The 27944-nt window shown below is 33.1% G+C and overlaps 1 protein-coding gene and 1 long non-coding RNA gene across 2 annotated transcripts; both read left to right on the top strand.

Annotated features, from left to right (window-relative positions):
- The first annotated feature begins 6446 nt into the window (after positions 1–6446).
- On the top strand, positions 6447–18115 carry LOC117117075. Its single transcript, XR_004446854.1, has 2 exons — positions 6447–6896; positions 17121–18115. It is a non-coding gene; the product is annotated as an uncharacterized LOC117117075 (long non-coding RNA).
- A 962-nt stretch (positions 18116–19077) lies between these two features.
- Positions 19078–22401, top strand: LOC117117072. The gene is made up of 2 exons (XM_033261261.1): positions 19078–19417; positions 21324–22401. The coding sequence occupies exons 1-2, from the start codon at positions 19374–19376 to the stop codon at positions 21913–21915; spliced, it is 636 nt and encodes a 211-aa protein (XP_033117152.1). The 5' UTR covers positions 19078–19373; the 3' UTR covers positions 21916–22401.
- The last annotated feature ends 5543 nt before the right edge of the window (positions 22402–27944 follow it).

The following is a 27944-nucleotide window of genomic DNA, read 5'->3' as shown; positions in this document are numbered from 1 at the left end:
GAATAATCCTCGTTTTGGTGGGTTAGAGTTCTTTGTTACGCATTTCTTGTCCTTTCGGTGTCCATGAGTTAACAGCCAGCCTGGACAACGTAGAAAAACATGAGCGATGTCCTCAACGTAGTCTTCGTTCTGCATTTGCATGACTGCAGATTTTTCCTGTTTCGTTTCCTTCACAAGTGTAGGCTTCATTTTGATGGTAAAAATTTTCAATTTCAGCTGTAAATGCACACTGCTTCAGTAGCTGTAATATCTGCTAGGCTGCAATATTTCAAATATGAGCTTTGGAACACTCAAAAGCCTATGAAATTTAAATACTGTAATGTATAGTTTGTATGTGCAGTATATGAAAATATACTCGACAACAAGCAGGCTGTATTTAAATAATGCTTTGTATGAAACCGGCTTTTATATTCTCCTCAACAGCTGATCATTGGCAAGTGTTTCGCAATCTGCAGAGCAACGGCCCTCTGATTGGTCAATTTCCAGTAAGCATATTCAACCACAAAGGGTTTTCCCAATACATATTGTATGGTAATTTCAAAGGACCTCCTTTGTTGATATGATCTGAACTAAACTCTTAACCTTAAATAAACAATTGCAAGCTTTAATGATCAAAACAACTACAGTACTCTACTACAGGATAATACTTTATACTGTACAGTATAACAAGCAAGGTAACAGTGCTAAAAATAGATCTCCTATTACAACATCTGAAAACATATTAAATTGGGCTTTTCCATGTTGACTCAGTGCAAAAAAATGGTACATTCCAGAAAATTGAGAGTAATTATTATAAACAGAGTGGATATACTGCCCTCATCTGATCACGCCACATTTGTTGATGTCATCAGCTTATGATGTCATTAACCTGATAGTGTGGTTAACATAATTAAATTCATTCACTCATGTTTCAGCTTATCTAGGTGTATGTCCATGGCCATGCTATACATTAATAACAAGGTCATTTTATAATTTCCAATTTTTAAGTCGGCTGTGGAAGCTTTGTGGCTATTTTTTGGCCTTTATGCAGAGACACAGTAATTATTTTATTCAATTACATGTTCATTATTATTATTATTATTATTATTATTATTATTAGTATATAGTATTCTTTGTTCTGATGAGCCTAGAAAGAATCATAAAGGGAAAATTAAGATGGGTTTATTGTTTATGACAGCACATTTACATGGAGACCCTATACAGCAGTGGTCAGGGAGAAGGGGCTTGATCCCCTGTCAGATAGGTCAGCCTCCTGTCGAACATAAATTATTGAACCAAAACAAGAAAAAAAAAAACTTTATTTCTAATTAAAAAAAATTCTGGGCATTATAAACAGCTTAAATAGCCCAAAATGTTTGTATGCTAGGAGGCATAGACATAGACTGCCAACAAGGCTACAACCCTTGTCCCTCATCAGAAATTGACACTTAGCCCCATCACTTCCCGACCTGAATCTACAAAAATCCTGAAATTTCTCTCAGGGAAATTTTTTGGATATTGTGTAGACCTACTGTATTATTTAAACGTTCATTAATTGGTGAGAATAATTTTTTTTTTCAAATTTTCAGTTGAAAAAAAAATTATTGATGTAGACAAATTAAGTATCAGTTTAAATTAAATTTTTAAGTTTACAGTATATAACATTGTGTGAGAGTAACTTAATGCTGTAGGCCTAACATGAAATTGTTTTGCTACATTTTACAACTGGTTTAATAATCAGGGAGTTGGTTTATTGAACTTGAATTTATTATCCAGTGAACTCCACCTTATATGAATATTTCAGTTCAGTTAATTGTTATCTAATATTATGATCTCCTCAGGGTCATGAATATTTAATAGAATCCTTGCAAGATCAAAGTATTCTTAATTTAGCTGTGAACTTGAAACATGGTATATAGTGACAGTAGTTGTTGTTTTATAATAAACAGGAGCCTTGGATGCTATGGAAACGCAAGTATAGAACCATCCAAGACAACTGCATTGCCTTGGGTACTTGCCTGAATGAAAACTCAAACAGAAGCATAATCTTTTCAAATAATTCAATTATAAGTGACAAGAAATAATATCGCAGAATGAACTAATCTTAATGATTTTATTATAAAGGACGGCACAATAAACAAATTTTTATTATGACGTCATAGTTTTTATTCAGATACTCACATCAGATTCGATATAAGGAATTGGAAAATATATAACTTAACTGCTTAAATAGGAATTTTTATATACCTGCATACAGGTAATATTGATGATGTTTTTCAGCATTTTAACCAAGATGATCATATCTGTGTTTTCAGCCTAAGGCTTTTTCTTGGTCAGTGATTTTGCTACTGTATTCAGAAATTTTAAATCAAGATAGTATTCTTTGTGGTTGGTAATATTATCAATAAGTAATCATATAAATAAAAATATTTAAATTTAATATGAGCAGAATGCAGGCAAAATGAACAAGAGACGGAGGTGTACTATTGATTAACATAAATAATATTTAATGGTTTCCCTCATAATTACCAATTTTTGCAGGGGTGGCACTAGTTGGGTGTGGGAGCAGGTGCCAGGGCACCGTTGGGAAGAGCAGGGTCCCACCGTTGGGGAGAAAATCCACAATTCGTCTGGGAAAAAAACAGTTATGTGTACTGTGTATATTCTACACAGACTCTAAAATCAATAAGCCTTTGAAACCAAATTGTCAACATTTTCAGGGCTTTGCTTACTGGATCACTTTTTAAATATTTTGAATGACCTTGGACCGCCGTCGTGCTAATGCAGGCGTCGCCCCTGAATTTAAGCAAGACCAGGAGTAGTGGAACCATGTGGTTTACAGCAGTAGGTACAGGTTGTAAGTGTTGCTTGGGTTGGGTAGGAAGAAATTTATATAGAAATTAATTTTGACCTTAACTGTAGCTTCCTACACCCTATCTTCTGAATATTAAATTTAGCTGTTAATATAGGTCTCCCTTCAATTACAGACCACTTTTGAGATTGTGGTTTCCATGTTCCTTTTGTAGCTTTGGTCTCTAATTAGTCTTTAATTGGAGGTAGTCTTTAATTGGAAGGACCTTTAATTAGAGGGAAACTTGTATTAACAGATTGGAAGATGGTAATTTGAGCATTTTGTAACTTTGCATTTCTATAGCAATTCTGTTTTAAGAATCGCAGTACAGTACTGTAACTATACTAGGGAAGAGTTCATCTTGACATCTCATCGCCTCTAAATATATCCTCTATGACTTTATATATACCTTACCACCTAAACCTTCTATTGTGCTTTCCTTGGCCAAATGAATATAACGACAATCAATAACACTTTACATCCTCTGTTATCAGTGGTAAGCATCACAATCGTGTAATGTCATTATTGACAAAGGTCATCTTTAATAAAGGAAAATTACAGAAAGATGGCTACCCTGGAGAATAACATCCAGGGTAGTCATATTCCATCATTGTTTACTGGATAATGCTTTGAAGTAATAATTTTATTGCATTCAATCTACTGAACAAATATAGTAAGGATATTCGAACCAACCTCATCTTCACATTATCATGAATATTTATATCTGCCTTCATATATAATTAGAAAGTATCACGCCACTGCATGTTTTTTTTTATGCGATCAGCTGATTTCTTTTTTTTATTATTATTCCTCAACTGAAGATGAAGATGGCTGAACAAAAATAGTAGAAAGTGAATGCAAATTTATAATATTTCTGTTGCCTTAATTTTATTATATCTTTTAGCTTCTTTTGAAGCTATCATAAAACATTTGAAGATAGATACCGTATATATTTTTTTATTGTTTATCTTTCAATCTAACTCATAAAATGTTAGCATTTCTACTGGCTTTTTATTACAGACTGACGACTTGTTTTGAAAGAAAAAGTCAAAAAAGATCTTTAGACCATCTGTTATTGCTATTTCTACTACATGTAGTAGTAATAGATATTGTACCAAGTAAAGTGGTTAGCTCTAGGACCTAATAGAAAAAAAAAAAAAAAATGGTTTTGTTAGGGCAAAACAATCCGTTTATATTTGTATCATTCACTGCAGTAAAGAATAATCTACACACGAGTGCAAACAACTGTATTTTGGTGGAGGCGACTTGGATTTAAATTTGTGGGGACTCCAATGTTGTAGTGAAGCTACAAAACAATGGTGATGTGTTAAGGGGGTGCGTTTGAGAGGGGACATGGTCTTGAGGGCCGCTAGGTCCTCCTGTTGGCCATCAACAGTCTTTTTAGTGGTTCAAGGTCTAATATGGGTTATGTACAATCAACTGATTTTCATGATTTTCTAATTTTCTAGATAAAACCCAACTGGTGAAAATAAAGGTCTTATTACACTGTTGACGTTGGGCAAAAAACCTCTTGTTTGATAAATGAAAAAAGTGGTTGATTTTTTTCTTCATTTTAGGTTTATAATTCAACTATGTGTTTTTTGTGTTTGGAATAATTTTCAAGGCAGAAGAGTCTACAGTCTGTGTTGTCTGCAGGGAGCTGTTATCTCTCTATGATGTAAAATAATAAAACAGCAAAATTATAAAAAATATTTAAATAATAATGATAGTGACGTAGATGAAATTTCCATCCAAGCATTGACGTATGGTAAATAGAGCATATTTAATTACAGTAATTGTTGACAATATGAATTTTACAAGTTTAACAATAGACAATGGCCAACGAACTATGGAAATATGCTTTGATTAACAGTGAATCCACAAATTGATTATCTATGTAGATGCATTCAGTGTAAAGCTTGATTTTTTCCTCCGTTTCATAAATTGGTGTATCTACCAACCTTCAAATTTATTATTAGCATGGCAAAGACAAGCGAAAACAGTCACTCCTCGCAAAAATTGATTTTGAGTTATTAATACAGGGTTAAAGAGTAAAATATAAGCTATAAGATGGTAAAAAAAAATCCTTTCCTTATTAAGTTACAAGCATTTAAACGTACAGCTGTTTAACGAACAGTAAATGAGAAATCTGCCTTCAAAGTTTATGATTTTGGGTATTTCTCATGCAGAAACTATCATAAAATCCTTAAAAATGTTGTCTTAACATTGAAAATGGGGAAAATAACAGCATAGCACATTACCAACTTGAGAGATTTTAAATGTGTGACTACACCAGTTGGGGGAGGGGGCTGCCAGCCCCAGAGCCGGAGCCCCGGTGGGGCTCCGAAGATCATGATCTCAGCATTTTTAAAACGATTTTGGGGAGTATTTGCTGACAATACCGGGTACGGTACATAAATAAAAATATTTTTAGTACAGTTCCAATGTACTATATGTTTAATTTGAGCACCTGAATATGTGCACAAACATTTCATTACTTAAACAAAAATGAAGGCATACAGATCAATTATTGGTAACGTCAGTGAATTAAGTATTCACATATTTAAGTTACTGCATGACCGTTTCTCTATTTTTAATAAAACCAATTTCTTTTAATTTTAAATACATTTAACCATATATTCGTTATCACGCATTGACCTGTGCTAAATGCATGATAAATTTATGATCACACATGTGTTTCTGCAAAATGCGTGTTTCATCCAAAATCACTTTCAAATGTGGGACCGTCCCGCACGATGGGGGACGGTTGGTAACTATGATAGCATGATGTACAATGGTTAGTTTAGTGCAATAAAATAGATTTTTAAAAATTTGACATTCCAGCGTGTTTTGACCATTTTCTCTGAAACACGATTAGCGACGAGTGACTGGTTTTGCTTGTCTGCCACATTTACTGTATTGTTACAAACTTGTGAAGATTGTGATAAATGTGTACCTCAGCCTCAAATTGTTCTAATTCTGTCTCTTATACACATCTAGATGTGTATAAGAGACAGGAATATATGTGCACAAACATTTCATTACTTAAACAAAAATGAAGGCATACAGATCAATTATTGGTAACGTCAGTGAATTAAGTATTCACATATTTAAGATACTGCATGACCGTTTCTAATAAAACCAATTTCTTCTAATTTTAAATACATTTAACCATATATTCGTTATCATGCATTGACCTGTGCTAAATGCATGACAAATTTATGGTCACACATGTGTTTCTGCAAAATGCGTGTTTCATCCAAAATCACTTTCAAATGTGGGACCGTCCCGCATGATGGGGGACGGTTGGTAACTATGATAGCATGATGTACAATGGTTAGTTTAGTGCAATAAAATAGATTTTTAAAAATTTGACATTCCAGCGTGTTTTGACCATTTTCTCTGAAACACGATTAGCGACGAGTGACTGGTTTTGCTTGTCTGCCACATTTACTGTATTGTTACAAACTTGTGAAGATTGTGATAAATGTGTACAGCTTGTAGTAAACTTTTATTATTCGTAGTGTACTTTGCTCGGAATAGTTTCTACTTTGACTCAAGTGTTTACTTGTGAAGCGGTTGGCGCAACGGTTGTGGCTAGGACTCTCAACTTTGAGGTCAGGGGTTCGAAACCCTCGCTGTGCAAGTCGCTTGTGTCCTGGCAAGACACTTTATCTACGTTTGTCTCTCTCCACCCAGATGTATAAATGGGTACCAACATATGCTGGGAAGGTAAAACAGACTGCAGTGCAGGAGGAGTGGCGAACCCCCCACATCCTTGCACAGTCTAGGCCAAATGCTAAAGAAAGAGAAACAGGCACTCCGGCCTGCTTTAGGTTTCAAACCTTTACCGTTACTTGTGTCTAACTCATAAACTTGTATAAACTTCAGGGATTTCATAACTTATTCTTAGTACTCCCGGCGATTACACCAATTATTTTATGAGCTAAGCTTGTAGCATCTTGTGCGATTCTGGAACATAAACAAGCTTGGTGTGAGAGCTGCTTTTGTAATGATAAACAGATATTCAACCTGTGATGGTACAATGATGGTTCCTTATTTTAAGGTATTTCAAGGTTCTTATTTTTTGGCCGATTTCAGGCTGAAAATGGTCTTATTTTGTTCTTATGTTACACACTTTTCAAACATAAAACATTATTGTACAGCAGCGACAGCAGTATACCTACACTGTATAGGAATGTAGGTAATGAAAAAAATGGCCTCTGAAAAAATTGGCCCCAAATGACAGGTAGGTACATCTACTGTACTATATTATAGATGGTATTACATAGTCACACCTACTGCATATAAGGATATATAATTTTTTGTTTTTCTAGTTTTTAAAAATAAAAATCTCATTTGACATTTTACCTCAGCCTCAAATTGTTCTAATTTTGTTTTTAATTTTTAAGCAATTTCAGCCTCAGTGTTCTTATAAAATGTGTTATAAAAAAAAGTGTATTAAATGACCCTTCAATTTTTAATCAATTCAACATTTTTTCTGTAAAAAAAGATCTGTAAATCAGTGAAAATTTATTTGGTTTTGTTACAATTTATTTGGAGTTTGTTTTATACATTTTCTAAAAGTCCTCAGTGGATTTACTGGTTCCCATTTGGTTTTATCTGTGTTACACTGGAAGTTAATATTTTTTGATGTTTTTTATATTGAGCTGCAATGTTTTGATTTAGTTTTTTATATGTTTTCCCAGACATCATGTATATTAATTTTATTACTGACAACTTTCAATTTAACATTAATCACTTTAAATTGCACAGCACTGCCATCATAATATTCTTGTTATTATGAATTTTATCTTAAGTTATCTAAAACTTATCAGTGGACCTATTGGTTTCTATTTGTCTGTATCTGTGTTACATGAATTTTATATTTTTTGATATTTTTTATAATATTGAGATACAATGTTTTAATTATGCTTTTTAAATGTTTTCTCAGACATTATGATAGACAGTATATTAATCTTATTACTGACAACTTTCAATTTAACATTAATCACTTTAAATTGCACAATTCTATCATCATATTATTCTTGTAATGTTATGAATTGCATTCTAAGTTATCTAAAACCTATCAGTGGACCTACTGGTTTCTATATTGTTTTATCTTTTACAAAGTTATTCTTTGATATATTTTTTATATTGAGCAATGCAATGTTTTAATTAAATTTTTTTAAATGTTTTTTTCCCAGACATATATGATAGACATTATATTAATTTATGTTACATTCAAAGCATATAAAGAACCGACTCCAGGCCAGGGGTTTAGCCAGAAAAGCAAAATAGGCCATCCAAAATGAAAGCCAGTGGGCGTGGCACTGAGCCGATGGGCGGGCCACGTTCATCTTTGGGAATCCCCACCAAATATTGATACGAAAACAACGTACATTCAATAAATAAATGTTATTTTTATTAACGTAAATATGATTTAGCTTTAGTTTAATCATGGACCTATTAATAAGAATGTAACATTCGATAGATTTGAAGAATATAAAGAATTTGCTGAATGTAGACCATGGCCCAATTAGGCTGGCCGAGCTGATTAGGCCAAGCCGTCCCAGCCGTCACGGTAAAAGTGGCCGTTCTAAATAATTGTAGGCCGTCCAAAAGACGGCCGGACGGCTTGCTGGCTAAGCCTATGCTCCAGGCTATCTGTCCGGTCGGCTTAACACCATCCAGCATTGTACTATATCTACAAGTGCAATAACTCAGGGCACTTGCAAGTTCCCAAACCAAAATTAGAATATTTTAAAAGTATTTTTAGGTGCCTTGCACCTACAATTTGAAATGCATTTCCTCAGTATTTCTGAAAATTTAATCAATTTAGGATTTTTAAAAGTAGTTTAAAAATTTATATTCTGAAACAAAGTTAATTATTTTAGTGATGAATGTCTTTGTTATTTATGTTATGTTGGCTTTATTACTTTCTGTCTTTTGTATTGTTTTTGATTTTATGATGTAGAGGGCCCCTGAATATCAGCCTAGCTGGAAGGGTCATCCTCTATAAAGATGGTTGAAATATAAATATTAAATACTGACAACTTTCAATTTAACATTAATCAATTTAAATTGCACAATACTGCATCATAATGTTCTTGTTATTATAAATAGCATTCCCAGTTATTTAAAACATATCAGTTGACCTACTGGTTTCTGTTTGGTTATTGTGTTAAGCCCCTCTCCCACTAGGGGTTTTTTCAGCATACGAGTTAGAAGAGTTTGCCGGCATAACTCGGCATAAACTCGGAAAACTCGGCATAAACTCGTAGGATGATTTGGGAAGCTTGGGGAGAACTCGTACTCGTCAGTTTTTTAAATTTTTTTCCAGACTATGATAGACAGTATATTAATTTATATTAAATACTGACAACTTTTTATTTAGCATTAATCATTTTAAATTGCACAAGATTGGCGTCATAATATTCTTGTTTATATGAATTGCATTCATTCTGTTTCTATGAGTCAGAATTGTTTACAGCTTATTGATTTGACCCGTTACTTGAATGGTGAATCATATGGTCAGCTCAGCACATCATCATTTCTCTGCCCATCCATTGTCATCATGTATTTTCCTAATGTATGATCAGCTGTTTGTTAAAATGTATTATGGGAGATATAGTCATATGCAAATTTTCCACAGTATTTTTACATTAATTCAGCAACAAAATTGATTATTAATAGAATTTATATGAATTTATATGTTAATATGCTATTTCATCATCTTTCTTGAGCAGGAGAAACCATTAGTAATATAAACTTGTTCCTTCTTCATCTGCTGTTGACAATATAACTATTGCTTTGAAATCACAACAAAAATATAAGACAAACAAGTACAAAAAAAATCCATTTATTATTATTATTAGCTTTTGACAAAATATTTGGCTACAAGTGACCAGCATGCCTAGTATGGTGTTATGGTTTCAGGTCACACACAACTAAACTAGTCGAACCAAAAGACCAAGACCGAGATTTAGAAATACAAAAAAATATACAAAACACCTTAAAAAATAATGTCCTTCTAGTGGTCATGATCTGGTGAATGAATACAAGCTATGAATTGGAGAACCAGCAGTTAATGCACTGTAACCTTTGCTATGCACACTTTAGGCGAGTTTTTACAATTTGTTTCATGAACCTGCTGTCTCTTAATGGTGATTTTGATCTAATGAATAAAATTACTTTTCTGTCCATTAGTCCATCTGTTGCCATTAAAAAAAAATGTTTTCTTTTAATACTTTTATTATGAAAGCCATTGCCATGAAATCCGAAAAAATATCTTTATTTTATTTTGTTATTAAATTTATATTTTATAAAATCTTTTTTTTTTTGGCCACTTTCTTAAGGTCTTTGAAAAAAATGGATTTAAACATAGATACTTAATTATTTTTTGTTGTTGTTTGTTCATGTATTTTTTTGTATTGTTTATTGTACTGTACACAGAGGGCCTCTTCTAGTCAGCTTTGTGCTGTAAAGCTGGGAACACACTGCGCCCGACGACTGTCGCAATTCAATGAAGAACACAATGCGACGATGCTCGCGGAAGGGATCATTTTTAATGATGATCCGTTCAGACGACCACCGACAATCAGCAGATGGTGTCACGTAATCTAGATTTCACAGATAGCGGTGTTGGATTCGTTGTGTGATGGTCATACGACGCAGAGATTGCCCGGCTTAAGAGTTACTGTACTCACTTAAAATATAGTATAATAAATAAATTAAGTAAATACAAATACAGTATAGGCTTAACATATTGTATGACTATAGTAGAATTTTTGAACTGTAAATCCTAAAGGTTATCGTAACAACAGTATTATATTGTAAAGTGGATTTTCCAATGTCAATCTCAATATTTTCATTGATTCTAAGATTATACTTTTTTTTTTTTTTAATTCCTCATAAATTCTTTGTTCATTAAGATTGGCATCATACATTTTTTTTTGAGTGTGATAAAATTTTCCATTACCATTTTTTATTTTGAAAAGAAGCCAAATTGTGTAACTTCCTCATTATTATACAAATTTAGACAATTATTCAGAAGTCTGCTTTATGTGACAATTTAGGGTTGCATGATGCAACACTGAGAAGTATTGTGAAATCAAATACTGTTTTTTTCATGGAGGTATTATAGTGATTACCTCCATGGTTTTTTTTAACCTATTTAGTCAATTTCACAAGTTGATTGACATGAGAAAAAACTAAAAATTAAATTATACTATATTTAAAATAAATTTTATTTTCTTAAATATATATCCTACATTAATGTGTTTATTCGGGGGAGGTGGTTATTTTAAACGAGGGAGGCGTTTTTTCGAGGGGGTGTTTATTGAAAGTGGCCGTTGATCCGAATCTGTGGAGGCTAAAACCCATCCTACTTACAATGAGGATTAATATCCACTCTCCAATTCGAGACCCCTCTAATTCCGAGACCCCAATTACAAAAAAACCAATTAACAATCTTCAATCTTTTACCACAAACCCAACCTTCTAGTTGGAGACCAAATCCCGAGACCACCACAAATTTTCAGGTCCCAAAAAAGGTCCTGAATTGGAGTGCAAACTGTATTGCCAAAGATTTGCAATACTCTACCAGCATGGGAAAATATGTTTACAAAATGACCACCTCCAGTTCAAGTCTAATTTCTATGACCTCCGCTTAAATGCCTAAAATTAAAATGCTTAAAATTTTACTAATTAGAAACCAAACCTAGTAATAGTATGAAATGTGGTCTTTTATGTCCTGTATAGATATTTCAATATGCATAAGTACAATAAAGATGACGATCAATACACTGTATGTTCATAGGCATGTAGTACTGTTTCAAGACATATTTATTTATTTTATTTTGAAAATCATCCAAAAGCGGAAGCCAATTACAGGATGTCTTATAATACATATAAATATATAGAAAAATACAAACAAGTGAAAGATAAATTGATAAATAACATTACAGTATAAAAAGGAAAAGAGAAATTTGCGCTATGTTTAGAGTGGTCATTCGTTCGAGCTCTGATCAATGAAACTGAGACTTTAGTTATCAAATTTTCTTTGTGCTAGGGAGTATGCAACAATAATTAAAACAATTAGGGAGTGATTTTTATTAGTTTTAGTTCATTTGTTTCTTTCATCCCTGGATGGGTTTCTTTGTGTGCTGATGTGTTGATTCATATGAAATTGATATGCTTCCAAAACAGAAGAGGAAGCTCATACTCAAAGATTTTTGTTGTTTGGTAGTCATCCAGAACAGACTTTAACGACTCGCTGAATTCATCATCAACAAACTTAACCCAAGCCCCACTTTATGTTTAATTACGATACATTTTTTGTTTTGGTTAATCGGCATACAGTAGTTTAACTACATCAATCAACAGTGCAAAAAGCTTTTCCTTTGTTTGGCTAAGATGCGTCACTTGCACTTTTGGTGGTGTGCTTGACTCTGACATTAGGCAGACCTGCCAACCCCTGGTTCTTAAAAATTTGGAGATTTTTTTTTAAATCTTAAAAAAAAAACTCTTTGAGATTTACCCAAAAATCTGGAGATTTTCAGAATTGACCAAAAAATATCATGCAAGATTCTAAAAAAGACACGTCAGGACAAATCATATTGACCGTTGGTGACGGCATTCAAATAAAAAATGGCTGCTTGTTTATCGCGTCGTAGAGTGAGCAGGCGGCGAATACATTGAATAATAAAGATCAAATCAATCAAATTATGCATAAATCTGAGTATTTTGAGGAGGACCTGTAAAATCAGTGAAATTGGGTGAAAATTACATTCGATTGGGAGAACTGGAGGTTTGTTAAATATCGGGTGACAGACACCCGACAGGATTGGGTGAGTTGGCAGGTCTGTTAGGGGCCCAATAATTAGCCTCATTGTAGGTAAAAAAACAGCTACAGATTTAGTCACATAGAATGAAACAATTTTGGAAATTTCTATAATTATGTAGAAGTATTTTAGGTGAATTGCAGCCAAAAAGTCATTTTGTTCACCCAGGGAGATGTGATGTGTGTGTGTTTGCATCCCCCTTCCAAATCAGGAAAGGTTCACATTTTAAAGACAAACGTCGATAATCACTGAGTATTATAATTAGTTATTTTCCTTGAATAATATTAAAAAGGAACCATAAATCTTGCATTTTAATCTGAAGTTTCCATGTAATATTGAAAAAGAAGATGATTGAGCAAATACCAGTAGGCCTATGTGTAAAATAGAGTATGATCGGGCACGCTATCCCAAAACCAGCATCCTGTCGCAGTTAAACCATGGAGTTATAATTATTTATTATTATTTTCTTAATTTTATAACTCCATGGTTAAACTGATTAATTTAGAGCGTGGCAATATTGTATAATATTTTAATACAAAGGAGCCGTAATACATTTACACATAAGGTTTTTATTAATTTTTTTTTTTTCACCGATTCTGGTTTTGAGATTCCAATCGCCTCATAATAATAGGTAAAATACAAGTTCATATACCATCTGTTCTGCAGTATGTTGGTGCTCGTAGTTGCCTGTTCAGTTTTACAGTAAGAGGACTGATTCCACATTAACTTCGAATTGAAAAAGAGATAGAGACAGTACCAGATTCCCCACATCCATTGATGGTACGCCCCTCCCCACCCCCATTTCAATAATCAAAAAGGTGTTAGCTGGTCCTACTTCTATCGACATTCTTAATCCTCCACCTATTTGTCATCAGGACAAAAGATAAAATTGATTAAATTTCAGTATTACACAATAGGCTATCTGACCAGGTGTGATACTCTCACCAATTAACCTAAGTAATCTATATTACTTTCACTGACGTTTACATAACTGTAAATATACCTGAACTTGCTGGCCAGTGTTAGTATAAAGTTATCTGAAAACTTGATGTACTATTTTATCAGTCGTGATCCATTGTAAAGTTCGGATCAGATAACTCCATGTAAAAGGAGTGAAGTATGGCTTTCTGCACGTATGTGATATTGTAATTCAAATAAGTAGAGTATATGACAAACAGCACATGTTAACTCACTCTTTGCACTCCCTGTCTCTTATACACACCCACCCCACCCCTCCGTCCTCCTCCCAAAGTGGAAGTCAACATCGATGCTTTTGTAAGATAAATTCTCTTTTCTATAATTTTATTTTTAAATACAGGAATAAAGTATAACTGAAAATGTTCATGTTGCTTTTATAATGTGAAATCCATCAGTAGTCCCTTAACTTCCACCGGCCTAAACTTCACAGATGTAGTCATTAAGGCTATCATACCGTATATTCTCATCTCAAGGCTTTAAATAGCAAATTACGATAAAAAAAAACAAAAACAGGGGGTCGTCTTATATGCGCAACACATAACATTTTTTTATTTTTAAATCATGTTCGTCTTATGTGTGTAAACTGTAAACATGCAATTTTACTAAATACTGATATGAAGCTACTAACTGTGAGTATGAATTAACGCAATTTTAAATGCGGCAAATTTCAGTGAACACATAAATTTGGAATTATTTGCAAGATCAGCCCTACATCTGGCCCCATTCTTAGCCAGCTCAATGCAGTGTTAAGACCATAAAAAGAAGGAAAAAGGTTGTCCAAAAATCTTCTCAAACTTGGGGGACATCTTATATGTGGATTTGTGGGAATTTCGGAAAATGAAATATTGTTTTTTTTTTTTTTTCAGGGAATCAGACAATTCACACAACATCTTTATCAATTTTTTTTCCACTTAAAGAGACTACAAGCCATACACATGTCCGTCTGTGACTTACATGGACACAAATGATATTGATATTCTTTGATTACATAACACTTTCTGTTCACCACCATAATAGCCATATTTTTATGATAATTCTGGAAAAAATTAATGACATCATTAGCACATAACTCAATACTTTTGCAATGTGGAATTTGAGCATCAATATTCTATGTTGCTTCATGATATGAAACTGCCGTCTCCATAAGCAAACTGCTAAATTCGCTTGGCAGCATTTAGTGACATTTAAAAAGCATGATAACACAACACAGTTGTTGTCCAGGTCAGTGTAAAGTCAGAGTTTAAAGCAGAACAAACAGTCAATAGTTGTGCACACACTTCTCAAGTGGGACAACTTTCAAATCATAATACAAATAATTATATTGTCATGTTTATCATGGTAACAAATAATAATAAGCAAATATAGTTGTTTACAGTATGATTATATATATATTACTAAAGGTTTGCTTTTGAAGTTATAAAAATAGTTTTCATGTTTAATAATTCTTCTGGGATTACGGCCATCCCCAAAATGCAGCTCAATCTTGTATTCATGAAAATTGTCATCTTCATTAGTGCACTGTTGATTTGGCAATGGCAAATTCTACAGAGAGGCCTACCTTATGTAAGGGGAAGCGTAGGGACCTTTAGCCCTCAGAAAAAGTTTGATCCCCAGGTACTGTCTCTCATCACTTCGCTGAGAAAGCACATGATACATAATTCTTCAATCTAGGATTTCACATATGTTCGCTAGAGTTCAATGACATGTGGTTTGTGAGAGAAGAAAGAGGTTATTTTATTAAACATTTTTTTTGCCATGGATGTATGCAAAATTTTAAGCATTTTGTTTTTAGTACTATATAGTTCTTTATGTGTTTTTTCCTGTATCTGAGTCTGCAGAAAGACGTAATACATGATTGAACTTCAAGAATCATTACCGTGTTGTTTAGTTAATTATTTTATTATTAACCTTAGGTCACATATTTTTCATATTTAGAATTGCATATGACAAATGATTTCTGAGTAGTGTTCAAATGCAAGATTATGGTGTTTATTATGCACAAAATTGTAAATATTAAAGGTCGTTCTATGACTTTCATCATTGGGTATAACAAAATTATTCTCACACAGTCTGCAAACCTTCACTCCTTAGGGAATAGTCATATGTACAGTACTTATACTTTACCAACATTGAAGAATAAACAATCTGCTATTAGTGGTAACCTTGGGATCAGGTGCCTCCTGAGGGCAGCAGATCAGATTTTGGAGTTTATCTGACAGATAAAGTCCTTTGGTGGAGGGGTCCCATCAGCTCTGTGAAACTTCAGAGTATCTTTTTTACATCCACATCTCATCATAAAAAAATATAATTCAATCTTAAAAATGTTTTCATTAGTAACACAATTTCAAAGCATAATATTTCAACCTACACCAACTACACTGTAAATGCAGAGTTGGCCTCGGTAGGCGGGATGGGTGCCAGGGATGAAAAACACAATTTGTTGGAGAGAAGAAAAAAAATAGATTAGATTATTATTTTACCTATTGTTAGCAGACGCTAAAATCGCATTAAAAGGATTAAGCAGATAGAGGGTGCTGTCTATGAAATTTACTATCTCGCATGTTTTTTCATGTACTGTAATGAGCATAGGGTTTTTCTAAATTTTTTTACATGATAATGTCGGTTTTTTTTAATTGTTTCTTATTACATATATTTATTCATTCATCCTCTAAAATACTGATCAAAAAAATTGTTGAATGGTACTAAGAAGAAAAATTAATGTGTATTGACACTAAATAAAAAAAAAGTCAAGATAGCATTAAAGGAGATAAGGAGCAGGTAAAGAGAAATCTCCTGGTCTCCCACTTTTAGAAGAATTTTAGAAAATAATGAATAATAATGGCAGAAGATCAAAGTATAAAGGTGTATAGTAATGAGAGGGGATGATTGGGAATCCTAAGATCAAACATAGAGGAGGCTATTCATTAAGGCACATGGTCCAAAAGAAAACAATTTTGAGAAAATACAAGTTAGCATTATGAATATTCAGAAAGTTCACTTACATCAGGGGTGGATCCAGAGATGTCCAAAAGAGGGGGGGGGGCCCTGAAAAGGGGTGCTCAAAGTGGGGCTGATCGGGATAGCACTAGCCTAGGGGGTCCGGGGGAAATCACCACAAAATCTTTGTGTCCTAGACGCCCGAAAGTAACCTCTGAGGCATTTCTGGCGTTCAATGTTTTCTTTTCTCTCTTTCTTTTTCCCCCTTCTTTTACCTTCCAAAAGGGGTGGGGGGTAGGCCCTGCCCCCCCTCCCTTAAATCCACCCTATTAGATGTGTCATAAATTATATTTCTGCACTCTTATTTATATATTAAACTAACGCTTTCTTTTTTTCCTATCAACACATGCATATTTTTGAAGCGATATTTACAAATAACAAACAAATTATTCTTCACTATGTGAGAGTGAAAAAGATCAAGCCGCATTTAATGTCATACTGATCATTATTTATTTTATTTTATTTTGCAGAGTATGAAAGTTTTGACATCAGAGCGAATCCCATAGTGAAGAATGTGGATGAGACAAGTAGTAAATGTGGATGTTATTGTAGGTCATTTGGATGATGGCCTCATGAACTTTACTGAAAAAAGCAGTGTTTCCCATTGCTAATACCATAAATAAGAAAAAAACCAAAATATAGTGTATTATTTATTAAGATGTCTTCCATTATGTTTTCCAACAGTATGTTATATCAAGTACGGAAGCTATTATTAATATGTTTATCAATAAGGTGGTTTCATTACTGATTTAAAAAAAAAAAAAAAAAAAAAAACCCTCCCTCCCTTCTAACTTTAAAAATAAATAAGGATGATTAACAACTCATTTTTTACATGGCATTATTATTAAACCATATAGTCTCTAGTAAATGAGGCCGCTATTCATTATTTGTCTCAAGTGTTGGTTGCTTTAAACTTGCAGCTCTCAAATTTTGGCCGATGACGCAAACAAAATGTCCAACAACACTCTTCCCGGGTCATGTACTGGTAAACAATACTAAGGAACAATTTCAAATACTGTACAAAGGAACAATTTCAAAATGAAACTTACAGTTCTAATACATTTTCTTTAGCATGGAAAATTTGAGCAGGTCTAGCGACCCTCTAATTTATATAATATTGACCCAGTCTTCATGACCAATACAATAGTTTGAGAACCAGTGCTTTAAACCATTGCATTTATGTTTTTTTTATCAATGTAATCCTCTTTAAAACATTGGGGGCGCTATTCATTTTTTCTTACATCTCAGGTGTTTGTGATACTGTAGCACATTAATTATGCTACACTTAGTAGCATTGTAGACCATTGCCTGGCTTACGCACTCTTTATTGAGTGCAGTGCATACCAAATGTAATTGGTGTTCCATATTCGATTTATTTTTGGATAAAGGTCTGGGCAAACCATGCCTGATCGCTGTCGGATAATATGTCCCTTATCTGTCTCTAAATTAGCCTACTCGTTGGTGGTGCTGTCTAGAATGAGAAAAAAAAATCAGGGACTTGTGGCAAGTATAACTCAAGTCATGCTGCCTGGGGTTTTCATTGTGAATACCATTGTGAATACACCAATAAATTTTTCTTCCTTTTTCAAATTTTAAAAAACAAATACTGTAGTTGAAACCATGATTAACAAATATAGTTCTGTTGCTATCTGAAAATTATATTGGCAAAAACTGGATCCACTTCCAAAGACGTTTCAAAATCAGGTACATCATATTGTTAGTTGTTTAGTTTTATTTTAAAATGTTTTTAAGACTTGTTTTAAAAGCATTGAGAGAGCTGTTACTAATTTTGTACCTCAATATAGGCTTAGTATAACCTTATTTTGACCTATCAAACTTTGTGTATCCTTTCCCCCCTCACCTTATTGGGATACTGCCAACATTCTAGACATGCTGATGTAACTCTAAAATTCCAGTGCTCTACGAAGTTTTAATATCTTGAGAATAAAACTGAGAGCTGTTGCCTCTGATGATTTTCTCTGGGAAAGGTCTATCTACATTTATTTCAACGTTTCAAGTTAGGTTTAGGATTATATATCATAAAGTTAGTTTTTGCATTTACTGTTTTCATTAAATTTCTTTCAAGAATTGTTTGTTACTAATTGAAAATTTACTATATTTAGATATATATATTTTTTTATGGGAATATATATATATATATACATATATATAAATTTAGTTTTCACCTTCTGCAAAAATTATCTGTAAAGATAATTCTGAAAAAGAATTAAAGAATTAAACAGTATTTTGCTTTGTTGGTTGTCGTTGTCAAATTCCATTATAATTAACAATAAGTCATACCGGATTGACCTCCATGCGTTTAACAAACAACTACAATGATTTAAGAAGAAATATTGGTTTAAGATACACGGCCTGAAAAAACAAGGTCTCCTATCTTGAAAGCTCCGATGAGGGCAGTATAATAGAGGCAGTGGTGTTTATATTGGTCCAAACGGTCGCCATACAAAAAAGATCTATTAATCAATCAGCCGGGTATTAGCTCCTCATCGGAGCTTGCCTCAAAATTAAATTGAAATTTTGAATAGCTCAGTTAACATTATCAAATAGGTTAATAACTTTCAACCAGAATTAGATCGAAAAAAGGGTTTTCACTGATTTACAGACGTTTTTCTACAAAAATCCTTAAATTGATTAGCAGCACATTTAACTGCAGAGGCGGATCCGTAAATTCGAAAAAAGGGAGCCCAAAGAGACTTTCACAGATGGAGTGCCTAGACCACTTTAGTCCCAATCATGTGGGGCTGAAGTAAGAAAGTTTATGATTATGACACCCCTGATGAATGACCGAAAATGGCACTTAGTCAGGCTCCGGAGGAAAAAAATGTTTTGATATGTTGTAGAACTGATTTTTCTAAGACAGAAAAAAGTTGTTTGACGAAAAACTGGGGAACGATGAATGAGATACAGATTTTATAATATTTAAAAACTGGGGAATAAGGTGTAAAAATGGGCAGTTACGCCCCTTTTTTCCCCCAGTTTTTAAATATTAAAAAATCTGTATCTCATTCACCGTTCCCCAGTTTTTCGTCAAACAACTTTTTTCTGTCTTAGAAAAATCAGTTTTACAACATATCAAACATTTTTTTCCTCCGGAGCCTGACTTTAAAGACTTAAATTTTAATATAGGCCTAATTTTCCTTTTTATAGCGTTTGAAGAGATGGGGGAGGGGATGGCTTGCTGGCTTTTCTTGAATCCCACTTACTGAGCCTCAAATACAGCAAGGGTATTAAATCAATTACAAAACAAATGGCATTAAAAATATAACTGTTACTACCAATTAATATATTAGAAATGGGCCTACTACAGCTCACATTATCAACTAAGCAAAGTTTTGTCAAGCAGACTGGGACATTTCAAATATTTAATTGTATTTTAAGAACTTACTTAAATATACGGGTTTAAACAATTCAATTTTTTTTTAACCAATGCAGACAATGCAACTTTAAGAAAATATGGTTGTAGAAAAGCACACCTTTTGGATATTACAAATAGGCCTATTTATATTAAAGACAGTGAACCCTAGAAAACGTCTTTATGCCGAATTAACCATACAAGTCTTTAGTAAACATTTGAACACTACAGTGTATCATCAGTCTGTATCAGGTTTTGCTATTATATAGGCCTACCACATATTTAATATCCGGTTGTCGAACTTGGTAATAAATTGCGTTGACACTGGAAACAACATGTAGATAATATTTCAACTAATCAACAAATCGTAAGTACATCATTAACCAAAGTAACATCGCAGCATATTACATCAAATCGATTAGCTGTGAGGCTGTCATTTGAATGAATTATGCGGGTCAGTCGGCAAACGGATCGCTAGGTGCATATTGCGTTGCATAGCTTTTGCACATTTTAACATAACAGCGATCCGGCGAATAATAGGCAGTTTTCGCGGCACGACGTTAACCTTAACGTTAACGGATTACGTCATAATTTATTCATCTTACGTTGCGGAGTACATTAATTTCAAGATTTTACGTGCTCGACGTACGTTAGTTACGGGTTTGCGCATGCGTATTTCGATTTGTTTACAAAAGGGGCGGAGCTATCGCGCTGCATGTTGGGTACTAACGTAAAGTTAAGGTTAACGTTGTGCGGCGAAAACTACCTAATTATTGTTTCAGAACCTTAAATATTACTTTATTTAGGCTTGTTGGTTTTCGTCATTCACTTACCCCGACCCTGCGTATGCTTGAACGTCTCGAAAGGCTTAGATACAGTGTATAATATATTTTTAGCAATTAAGCACAATGAATGATTGTTACAGGTTTTCTGATGAAGATTGGGACAGTTTGAAGTTGTATGCAAGCCCAAGTGCGTTTATAAACATTACATTGAACGTCGTATCCATCGCTGGAAGTTGCCTAGTTTTGCTTGTTATCTTAAGCTACAAGCCGCTAAGAAAACAAAAAAATATCCTTATTACTAATCTAGAAGTATGCTTCTTGTTAATGGGCATTTTAATATTCATCCGCTGTATCTACGACCTTCAATGGATTTTTGCAGATGGTGCTGGGTTTGGATCTAATATTGTAGCAGACATTTCAATGGTTTTTATTTACACTCTATTATTAACATCTCTTTTGACCAGTCTATTTTGTGGAATTGAGCGATATACTGTCATTGTTTTGTACCCTTACAGATACCAGGAGGTCGTCACCACTCCACGATTGATAATCAGTGTCGTCTTCACCTGGGCAGTTCCACTGTTGTGCTTATCTGTTGCTTTTTTATTCGAAAGGAGTGAAGTTTCTCTTGTATATATAGCTTCGTATTTGACATTTGCTCCGCCGTTGTGTTCCCTCGGAACAGTTTTATTCTACGAACGTATACACCGTGTTTTCAAGAAAGCGGAAAAAGACTGGATGAAGAATGGCAACACAAAACACGTTGGCAAGGATCATAGCTTTAAGATGCACCGCTTTGTGTCAGTAATACTGCTTTTTACTTGTTTCACACAGAGTATTATTGCAGGAAGTTATCTAGTTGTTGTATATTCACCAACCTTCTTTTGCAGATTTAATGTTTTGAAAGTCTCGTTAATACTGTTTGGAATAGCCAATATGCTTTTAATTATTAGCTGTATTGTTAATCCTTTCATGTATTGGGCAAGACATAGAGATTTTCGAAAAGGTCTTGCAGTTTTGTTTTGCATAGATAATCATGTACCAGATACAGGAAGTATTACAACCGGAACAAATTCGAAAAAAAAATCTAAATTATTAGTTAATTAATACAAACGGTATTTTTCATTCCGGCAGCGACTTGATTTGAAAGACTTTTATACAGTGGCCTCCTTTCCTTTAAGGATAATGAAAAACTAATGAATGGATCGTCATAAAATGTACGGTAGTGGAATATAAAATTATTGGTAAAAGTAAGAGGCGACTAAATTTAGTGGATAAAAAGCCCCAAAAGCCAAATTCACGAAAAAAATTTTTCCCCTATATTATTCGTTTTCAGGAACAGGGCCCTCATGGAGTGACCGCTCTAGACCCATTATTTGTCGTTTACACCCTAAAGTCGTTCAAGTCTTAAATTTAAAATAGTGCCTACTCCATATGACCTATAATTAGGTTCTTGATTATAAAGACACTTGTGGAATACTTCAGAACGTTTTAAAATCTGTAAAGATATTAAATCTTCATCGTCGGATTCATTGCCGCCCCGCCGTCGTCGTCGTTGTCGTCCTCAATTTCTTCGCCGCCTTATAGGATGTATCTGAGGATATTCTCAAGCTCCTNNTCTTATACACATATAGATGTGTATAAGAGAGAGTATATATACTGTATATATATATATATATATACATATATATTCGACAGGAAGTTTTCAATGTGATATAGGCAAAATAAGTTTTTAAATCAGTAAGGATATTAAATCTTATTGCATTTTTTGTAAGTTATTATTTTATACTGATTTATGTTTAGTCCTAAATTCAAACATTTTGTAAAGTACAAATAGAAAATTATACTTTTGCCGATATATTGTTTAATAAATTCTGCAAAAAATTGTTAGAGACCATCAAAACTTGTAAATGTTTATTTAGATAAGGTCCTAGTTGTAAAGAGCACAAAGCTACAGTATATTTGTTTGTAATTATAAAATGTTCATATTATAAAACTGTTGATTGCTGTGTAAATGTTAGCAAATTTATGTGTTTTGTTTAATGAATGTACCATTCCGCCCATTATTATCATTGTTCAATTCAATTCAATTTATTAAAAGAATTCCACGTATCCTGGCCCGGATTCCAAATTGCAGGTAAAATTACAAGAACATATAAAACAATGAGCAGAAATATCAATATAATCATTATCATCATCATTATCATCGTCATCATCATCATCTCATCGTAATCACCATCATTATCGTCGTCGTCATGTAATCCTCAAATTCGTCGCCGCTTTAGAATGTATCTGAGGATATTCTCAAGCTCAGCAAATACATTTTAATAAATTTGACATTCACAGCGGCACGGAAGATTTTTACATGTTTTTGTTTACTTGAAATCGACTTAATGTCATCGGAAGTTTTTAAAGTAGTATAGGCAAAATAAGTTTTTAAACCTGTAAATATGGTTTTGTCAGTGGAGAAAATAGCGTCGGTTGAACACTTTGTGTCGCCAATAGCACCGGAGTATTAACTACGTAACACTGTAGTACTCTATGTAATTATTGTATACTGATTTATGTATGAATTAAATTGTCGATCGATCAACATCAATCTCTTATAATTCTTGCTCATGTGTGTGTCACGTAATTCCTTCATATTAGACCCTTTTTCATGAATTGCAAAAATGATACCGGTATCTTGATGATATTTTCAAATATAAATATCATCCTTATAAATATTTCAGCTATTATATCTCAACAAATACATATGAATTTGGTAAAAATGCTAAATATAATCTGCCTCGCCATTCATAATGACAATTACAATAATTTATAGGCGAATTCATAAATCCTAATGTTGTATAATCAGACCATATAATAACTACATTAACAGAATAGTTACCTCATAGGCTTTGCAATAATGACGTTATAATGTTATTGTTTTCGGCGCAATGATGAATATCAAGCATACGGAATGATTTCTCAAATCTTAGATATCATTTATTTTTAGAATGGATTATGTATAGTATAGCAATACTATAATGATAATATTTATTGTATGGTATTGGGTTTTCTAATAAAATTTCCAAATTAGGTTTTAGTATTTTTATGAGGGGTCCAGAAGGCATGGGGATCATAGTGAAGAAATTGTTTAAAATGGCCGACAAATTTTAGCGATATTTAGAGCGGGAGTCAAGAGAGGGTCGGAGAATCTCGGCTGTCAGGTAAGCTCAACACATTTCGGAGTGAAAAGATGCGACAAGGCAGTGCAATTTGGTACAGCCATTTAATTGGTAGACCATTGTGCTGTGGCAAAAGCGGAATGTTTTCTCTTCTTGTAGTTGGAAATGTTGACTATCACTGTTACAGGCCTACTTTGTTTCGGTGCTAGTGGTTGAAGTATTGGCTTCAGTATGAATTTTGTCACCCACAGCATTTAACCATAAACCACCAACTTGCGTAAATGTGTGTGCAATCACTATAAATGATGGTGATGATGATAATAATAATAATAATAATAATAATAATAAATAATAATAATAATAATAATAATAATAATAACAATAATAATAATAATAATAATAATAATAATAATAATAATAATAATAATAATAATAATAAAAATAATAATAATGGTTAGTAATGTACTTAAAATTGTGTGTTTCGCTGTTAATGATACGACTGTTTTCCTATCAGGAGATAATCTTGATCAACTGTTAACTAATTTAAACTATGAACTTGTAAAGGTATTTGATTGGCTCAGCATTAACAAACTATTGTTAAATATTGCCAAAACTAACTATGTAATTTTCCGTTCAAGTCCGAAGAAATGCACTGAAATTGACAATTGTCTTAAAATCAATGGTAAGGCAATAGCTCAGCTCAACGGAAAGAACTTCAATTCTTGGTTATAATTTTTAATGAACATATTAACTGGAAAATTCATATTGACTTGCAAGAAAAATCTCTAAATCGATAGGAGTAATTGGCAGAGTCAAACAGTTTTTCCCTACAAATATTTTATTCGCTCTTTACAATACCTTAATTTTTCCTTACCTCCAGTATGGTAATATTATATATGGAAGTGACTATCCCTCAAACCTTATATAACGTCCAAAACATATTATTCGTATAATTACATCATCACCATATAGGTACAATGCTGAACATTATCTTTTAAATAATTATGATATTAATAAGGTACAAGTAGGATGCTTTATGTACAGTATAAACATACCTATGAAATGTTACCAAATGTGTTTAAGGATCCCTTTCAGTACAAAGGTAATGTTCATAAATATCGGACAAGGCAATGTAACATGCTTCGTATTCTGTTTGTTAGGCTGACTAAAAGCCAATTCTCAATTTGTGTCCATGGCCCGCATTTATGGAACAATATTGATAGTAAACTAAAAACATCAAATACTCTTAAGACTTTTAGTAAACTCCTAAAAAAGGAAATTATTTAAAATTATCAATAGGTATTTTATGATCTTTTTTGTTTGTGTTTATTTATTTTGTTTTGTTTTTGTATTTGTTAAAGGTACAGCGGAGACAAGCCTAGGCTTCTGAACTCGTCCCTCACCATTGCATTGTATTTTGTTTTTTGTTGTCTTTGGTGAAATAAATGTCACGTTGATTGATTGATTGATTGATTGATTGAGAATAATAATAATAATAATAATAATAACAATAATAATAATAATAATAATAATAATAATAATAATAATAATAATAATAATAATAATAATAATAATAATAATAATAAAAATAATAATAATAATAAGAATGATGATGATGTCATCTTATTAGGCGCACGTATCCATCCCTTGGTAGAGCTGCTCCCGGCGCCGTTTTCCACCTGCAGAGTGTACATGTAGCATTTTTTCGGCATTATTATTTTGAATTAATGAATTAATTTTATTTTATTTATTTATATATTTTTATGTATATTTTTTTTATGACAGACCTGATATTGGTGGGAAGATAGGCAAAATAATATGCAAATACTCTTTGAGGTCACCATCCATACCACCCTGGCGCATTCCCGGACCTCTGCCTAGGTGGCTCGAACAAAGGAACTGGAAACACATTTGCTCGCCACAGACGACCGGGTGCTCAGGAGTTGCAATCGAGACAATGACCCCAAAAATAAATGCCAGCCTGTGGAAAACAGAGGGGAAAACAGTTATTGTATTTAATCAAAATTGGAAATAAAAAAGACTGATTTAAATTCAGACTTGAACTCACAAAATGTTGACAAATTTCGGACGTCTTGTGGGAGGTGGTTGATAATGGTAATCGTATGACGCTAGTTGTTTTGATTTGGCTTATGTGAGAAGTTCGTTAGCCACAACATACAACTATGAAGAATAGAGCACATTATGTAATGTGTGTTCAGTACAATAAATTAAATGGAATTTTAAATTGGTTTAAACTGGTTATATCCGGCTAACTCCTTGTTACTAAGTCTATTAGATTGTTCTGGCAGGTCATTGAACGTTGCAGGAAACGTTTTTTCAGCATTATATAGACCTCAGCTATTACATTTCTCATGGGCGTTGATTTCGTTGCACTCTTCGCTAAAATGTTTAGTTGTAATGTCAACAACCTGAATTTATTGAACTTACCAAAGTTCTAAGAATTGTATACAAATTTACACAACGATTCTGCATATTATGATTCTAATCGACATCGAAATCTAAAGTCGTAACAAAATAAACCTTACCTTATGATCTTATATGTATGAATTCTAGACCACTTTTTCAAAGAAATAAACACCAGCAATATTTTAACACAAAGCTAAACCCTTTAATTAACATAAAATAAGATAAACTTTATTGTCATGACTACAAAACCTGAAATTTGGTTTCATTGATGCTTAACTACTTAAATAATAGTGTACAGTATGAAATAAAAATAATAAAAATATTATTAATAATAAAAATACAAAGATTAAGGGGCTGATGAAATATTTATTATAGTCTGTCATTATATTGGAAGGGGAAAAATAATTTAAAAGACTGATTATGAGATATTGAGGGGAAAACGGCTGCTTGTCTTCACTTATGAGGCGACGTCTGGTATTTTGGCAACTCGAAAGTCTCTTCTCACATGTGATTTCTTCGTTAGTCGGACACGGAGACCATTAGAAAAAACATCCTTGCATTTAAATTTATTTTTATTAAACATTAAAAAATTATAAAAGCTAGCATTTTATCACTACATGCAATATTTAATCGAATTACTTTTTACAGGTAGAAAAGGAAATCATCTTCAGCTAATACAATCTGTTTTTCGTTTGTTGTTGTTCGGCAATGTGCGCCAGCACACTCCCTTACATCTCAGTGAAACAAACTAGAGATGAATTTCAGGCAATGTCTGAGTTTGAACAACGTACGTGGATGTTGAACTATTTTCGTGGACATCTCACCAAATCTGGAGGCGCTGTTAAAATATGCCTATTAGTTGGGGCAAATGCAGTTTGTGCCAAAGCCTGGATGTTGGTTTACGGGATTGGTCAACATTCTACAAAATTCGAAAACAAGCTAATGGTAATGTATGACAAATGTATCCACAGTATTCTATAGGCCTACAGTATTAGGATTTTTTTTGTGGGGAGACAGGGCGCCATTACTCCTAATTGAAAAACAAAAAAGAAAGGTTTTTCGTCCTGCATACCCAGAAATTAATTGCAATAATAAATATTAATATAGTTCCGAAATTATTAAATCTTCTAGATACTAAACTAAACTAAATGCTTGTGAACTATGAGGACATGAAAGTGCCGTCCTTTTAGAAAATGACGAAAACGTTTTATGGATAAATAATTTGCTAAAAGTTCGCACCCAAATGTATTTTAGCGAGATTCCGTCGGTTGGCGACGCTTTAAGAAAAACTCGAGTGGCTGTCATTCACCAACTACTTCATTTGAGCAGGGAACAGTGAAATTACCGTCACAACGCAAAATGGTGCGTCGGGTTTAGGATGGGACAGTATGATGGCATTTGCGAGAGAATTCTTAATAGATAGAAATGACGTGTAATTGGCTTTATCTGTCCAAAATATTTACTTAAATTTCTTCTTGGACATACTGCCAGTGCGTAGCATATATATATATATATACATATATATATATATATATATAT

This window comes from Anneissia japonica, unplaced genomic scaffold (assembly GCF_011630105.1).
Source record: "Anneissia japonica isolate Jap-2015-1 unplaced genomic scaffold, ASM1163010v1 scaffold288094_len592898_cov174, whole genome shotgun sequence".
Lineage (NCBI taxonomy): Eukaryota > Metazoa > Echinodermata > Crinoidea > Comatulida > Comatulidae > Anneissia > Anneissia japonica.
This window is presented reverse-complemented; position numbering and strand designations above follow the sequence as displayed.

Bases quoted from the DNA above. Each gene is read 5' to 3' on its own strand.
- LOC117117072 (XM_033261261.1), top strand. From the start codon at position 19,374: ATGGAGTGCCTAGACCACTTTAGTCCCAATCATGTGGGGCTGAA. The intron at 19,418-21,323 runs GTAAGAAAGTTT...GTACCCTTACAG, and splicing joins CCCAATCATGTGGGGCTGAA to ATACCAGGAGGTCGTCACCA.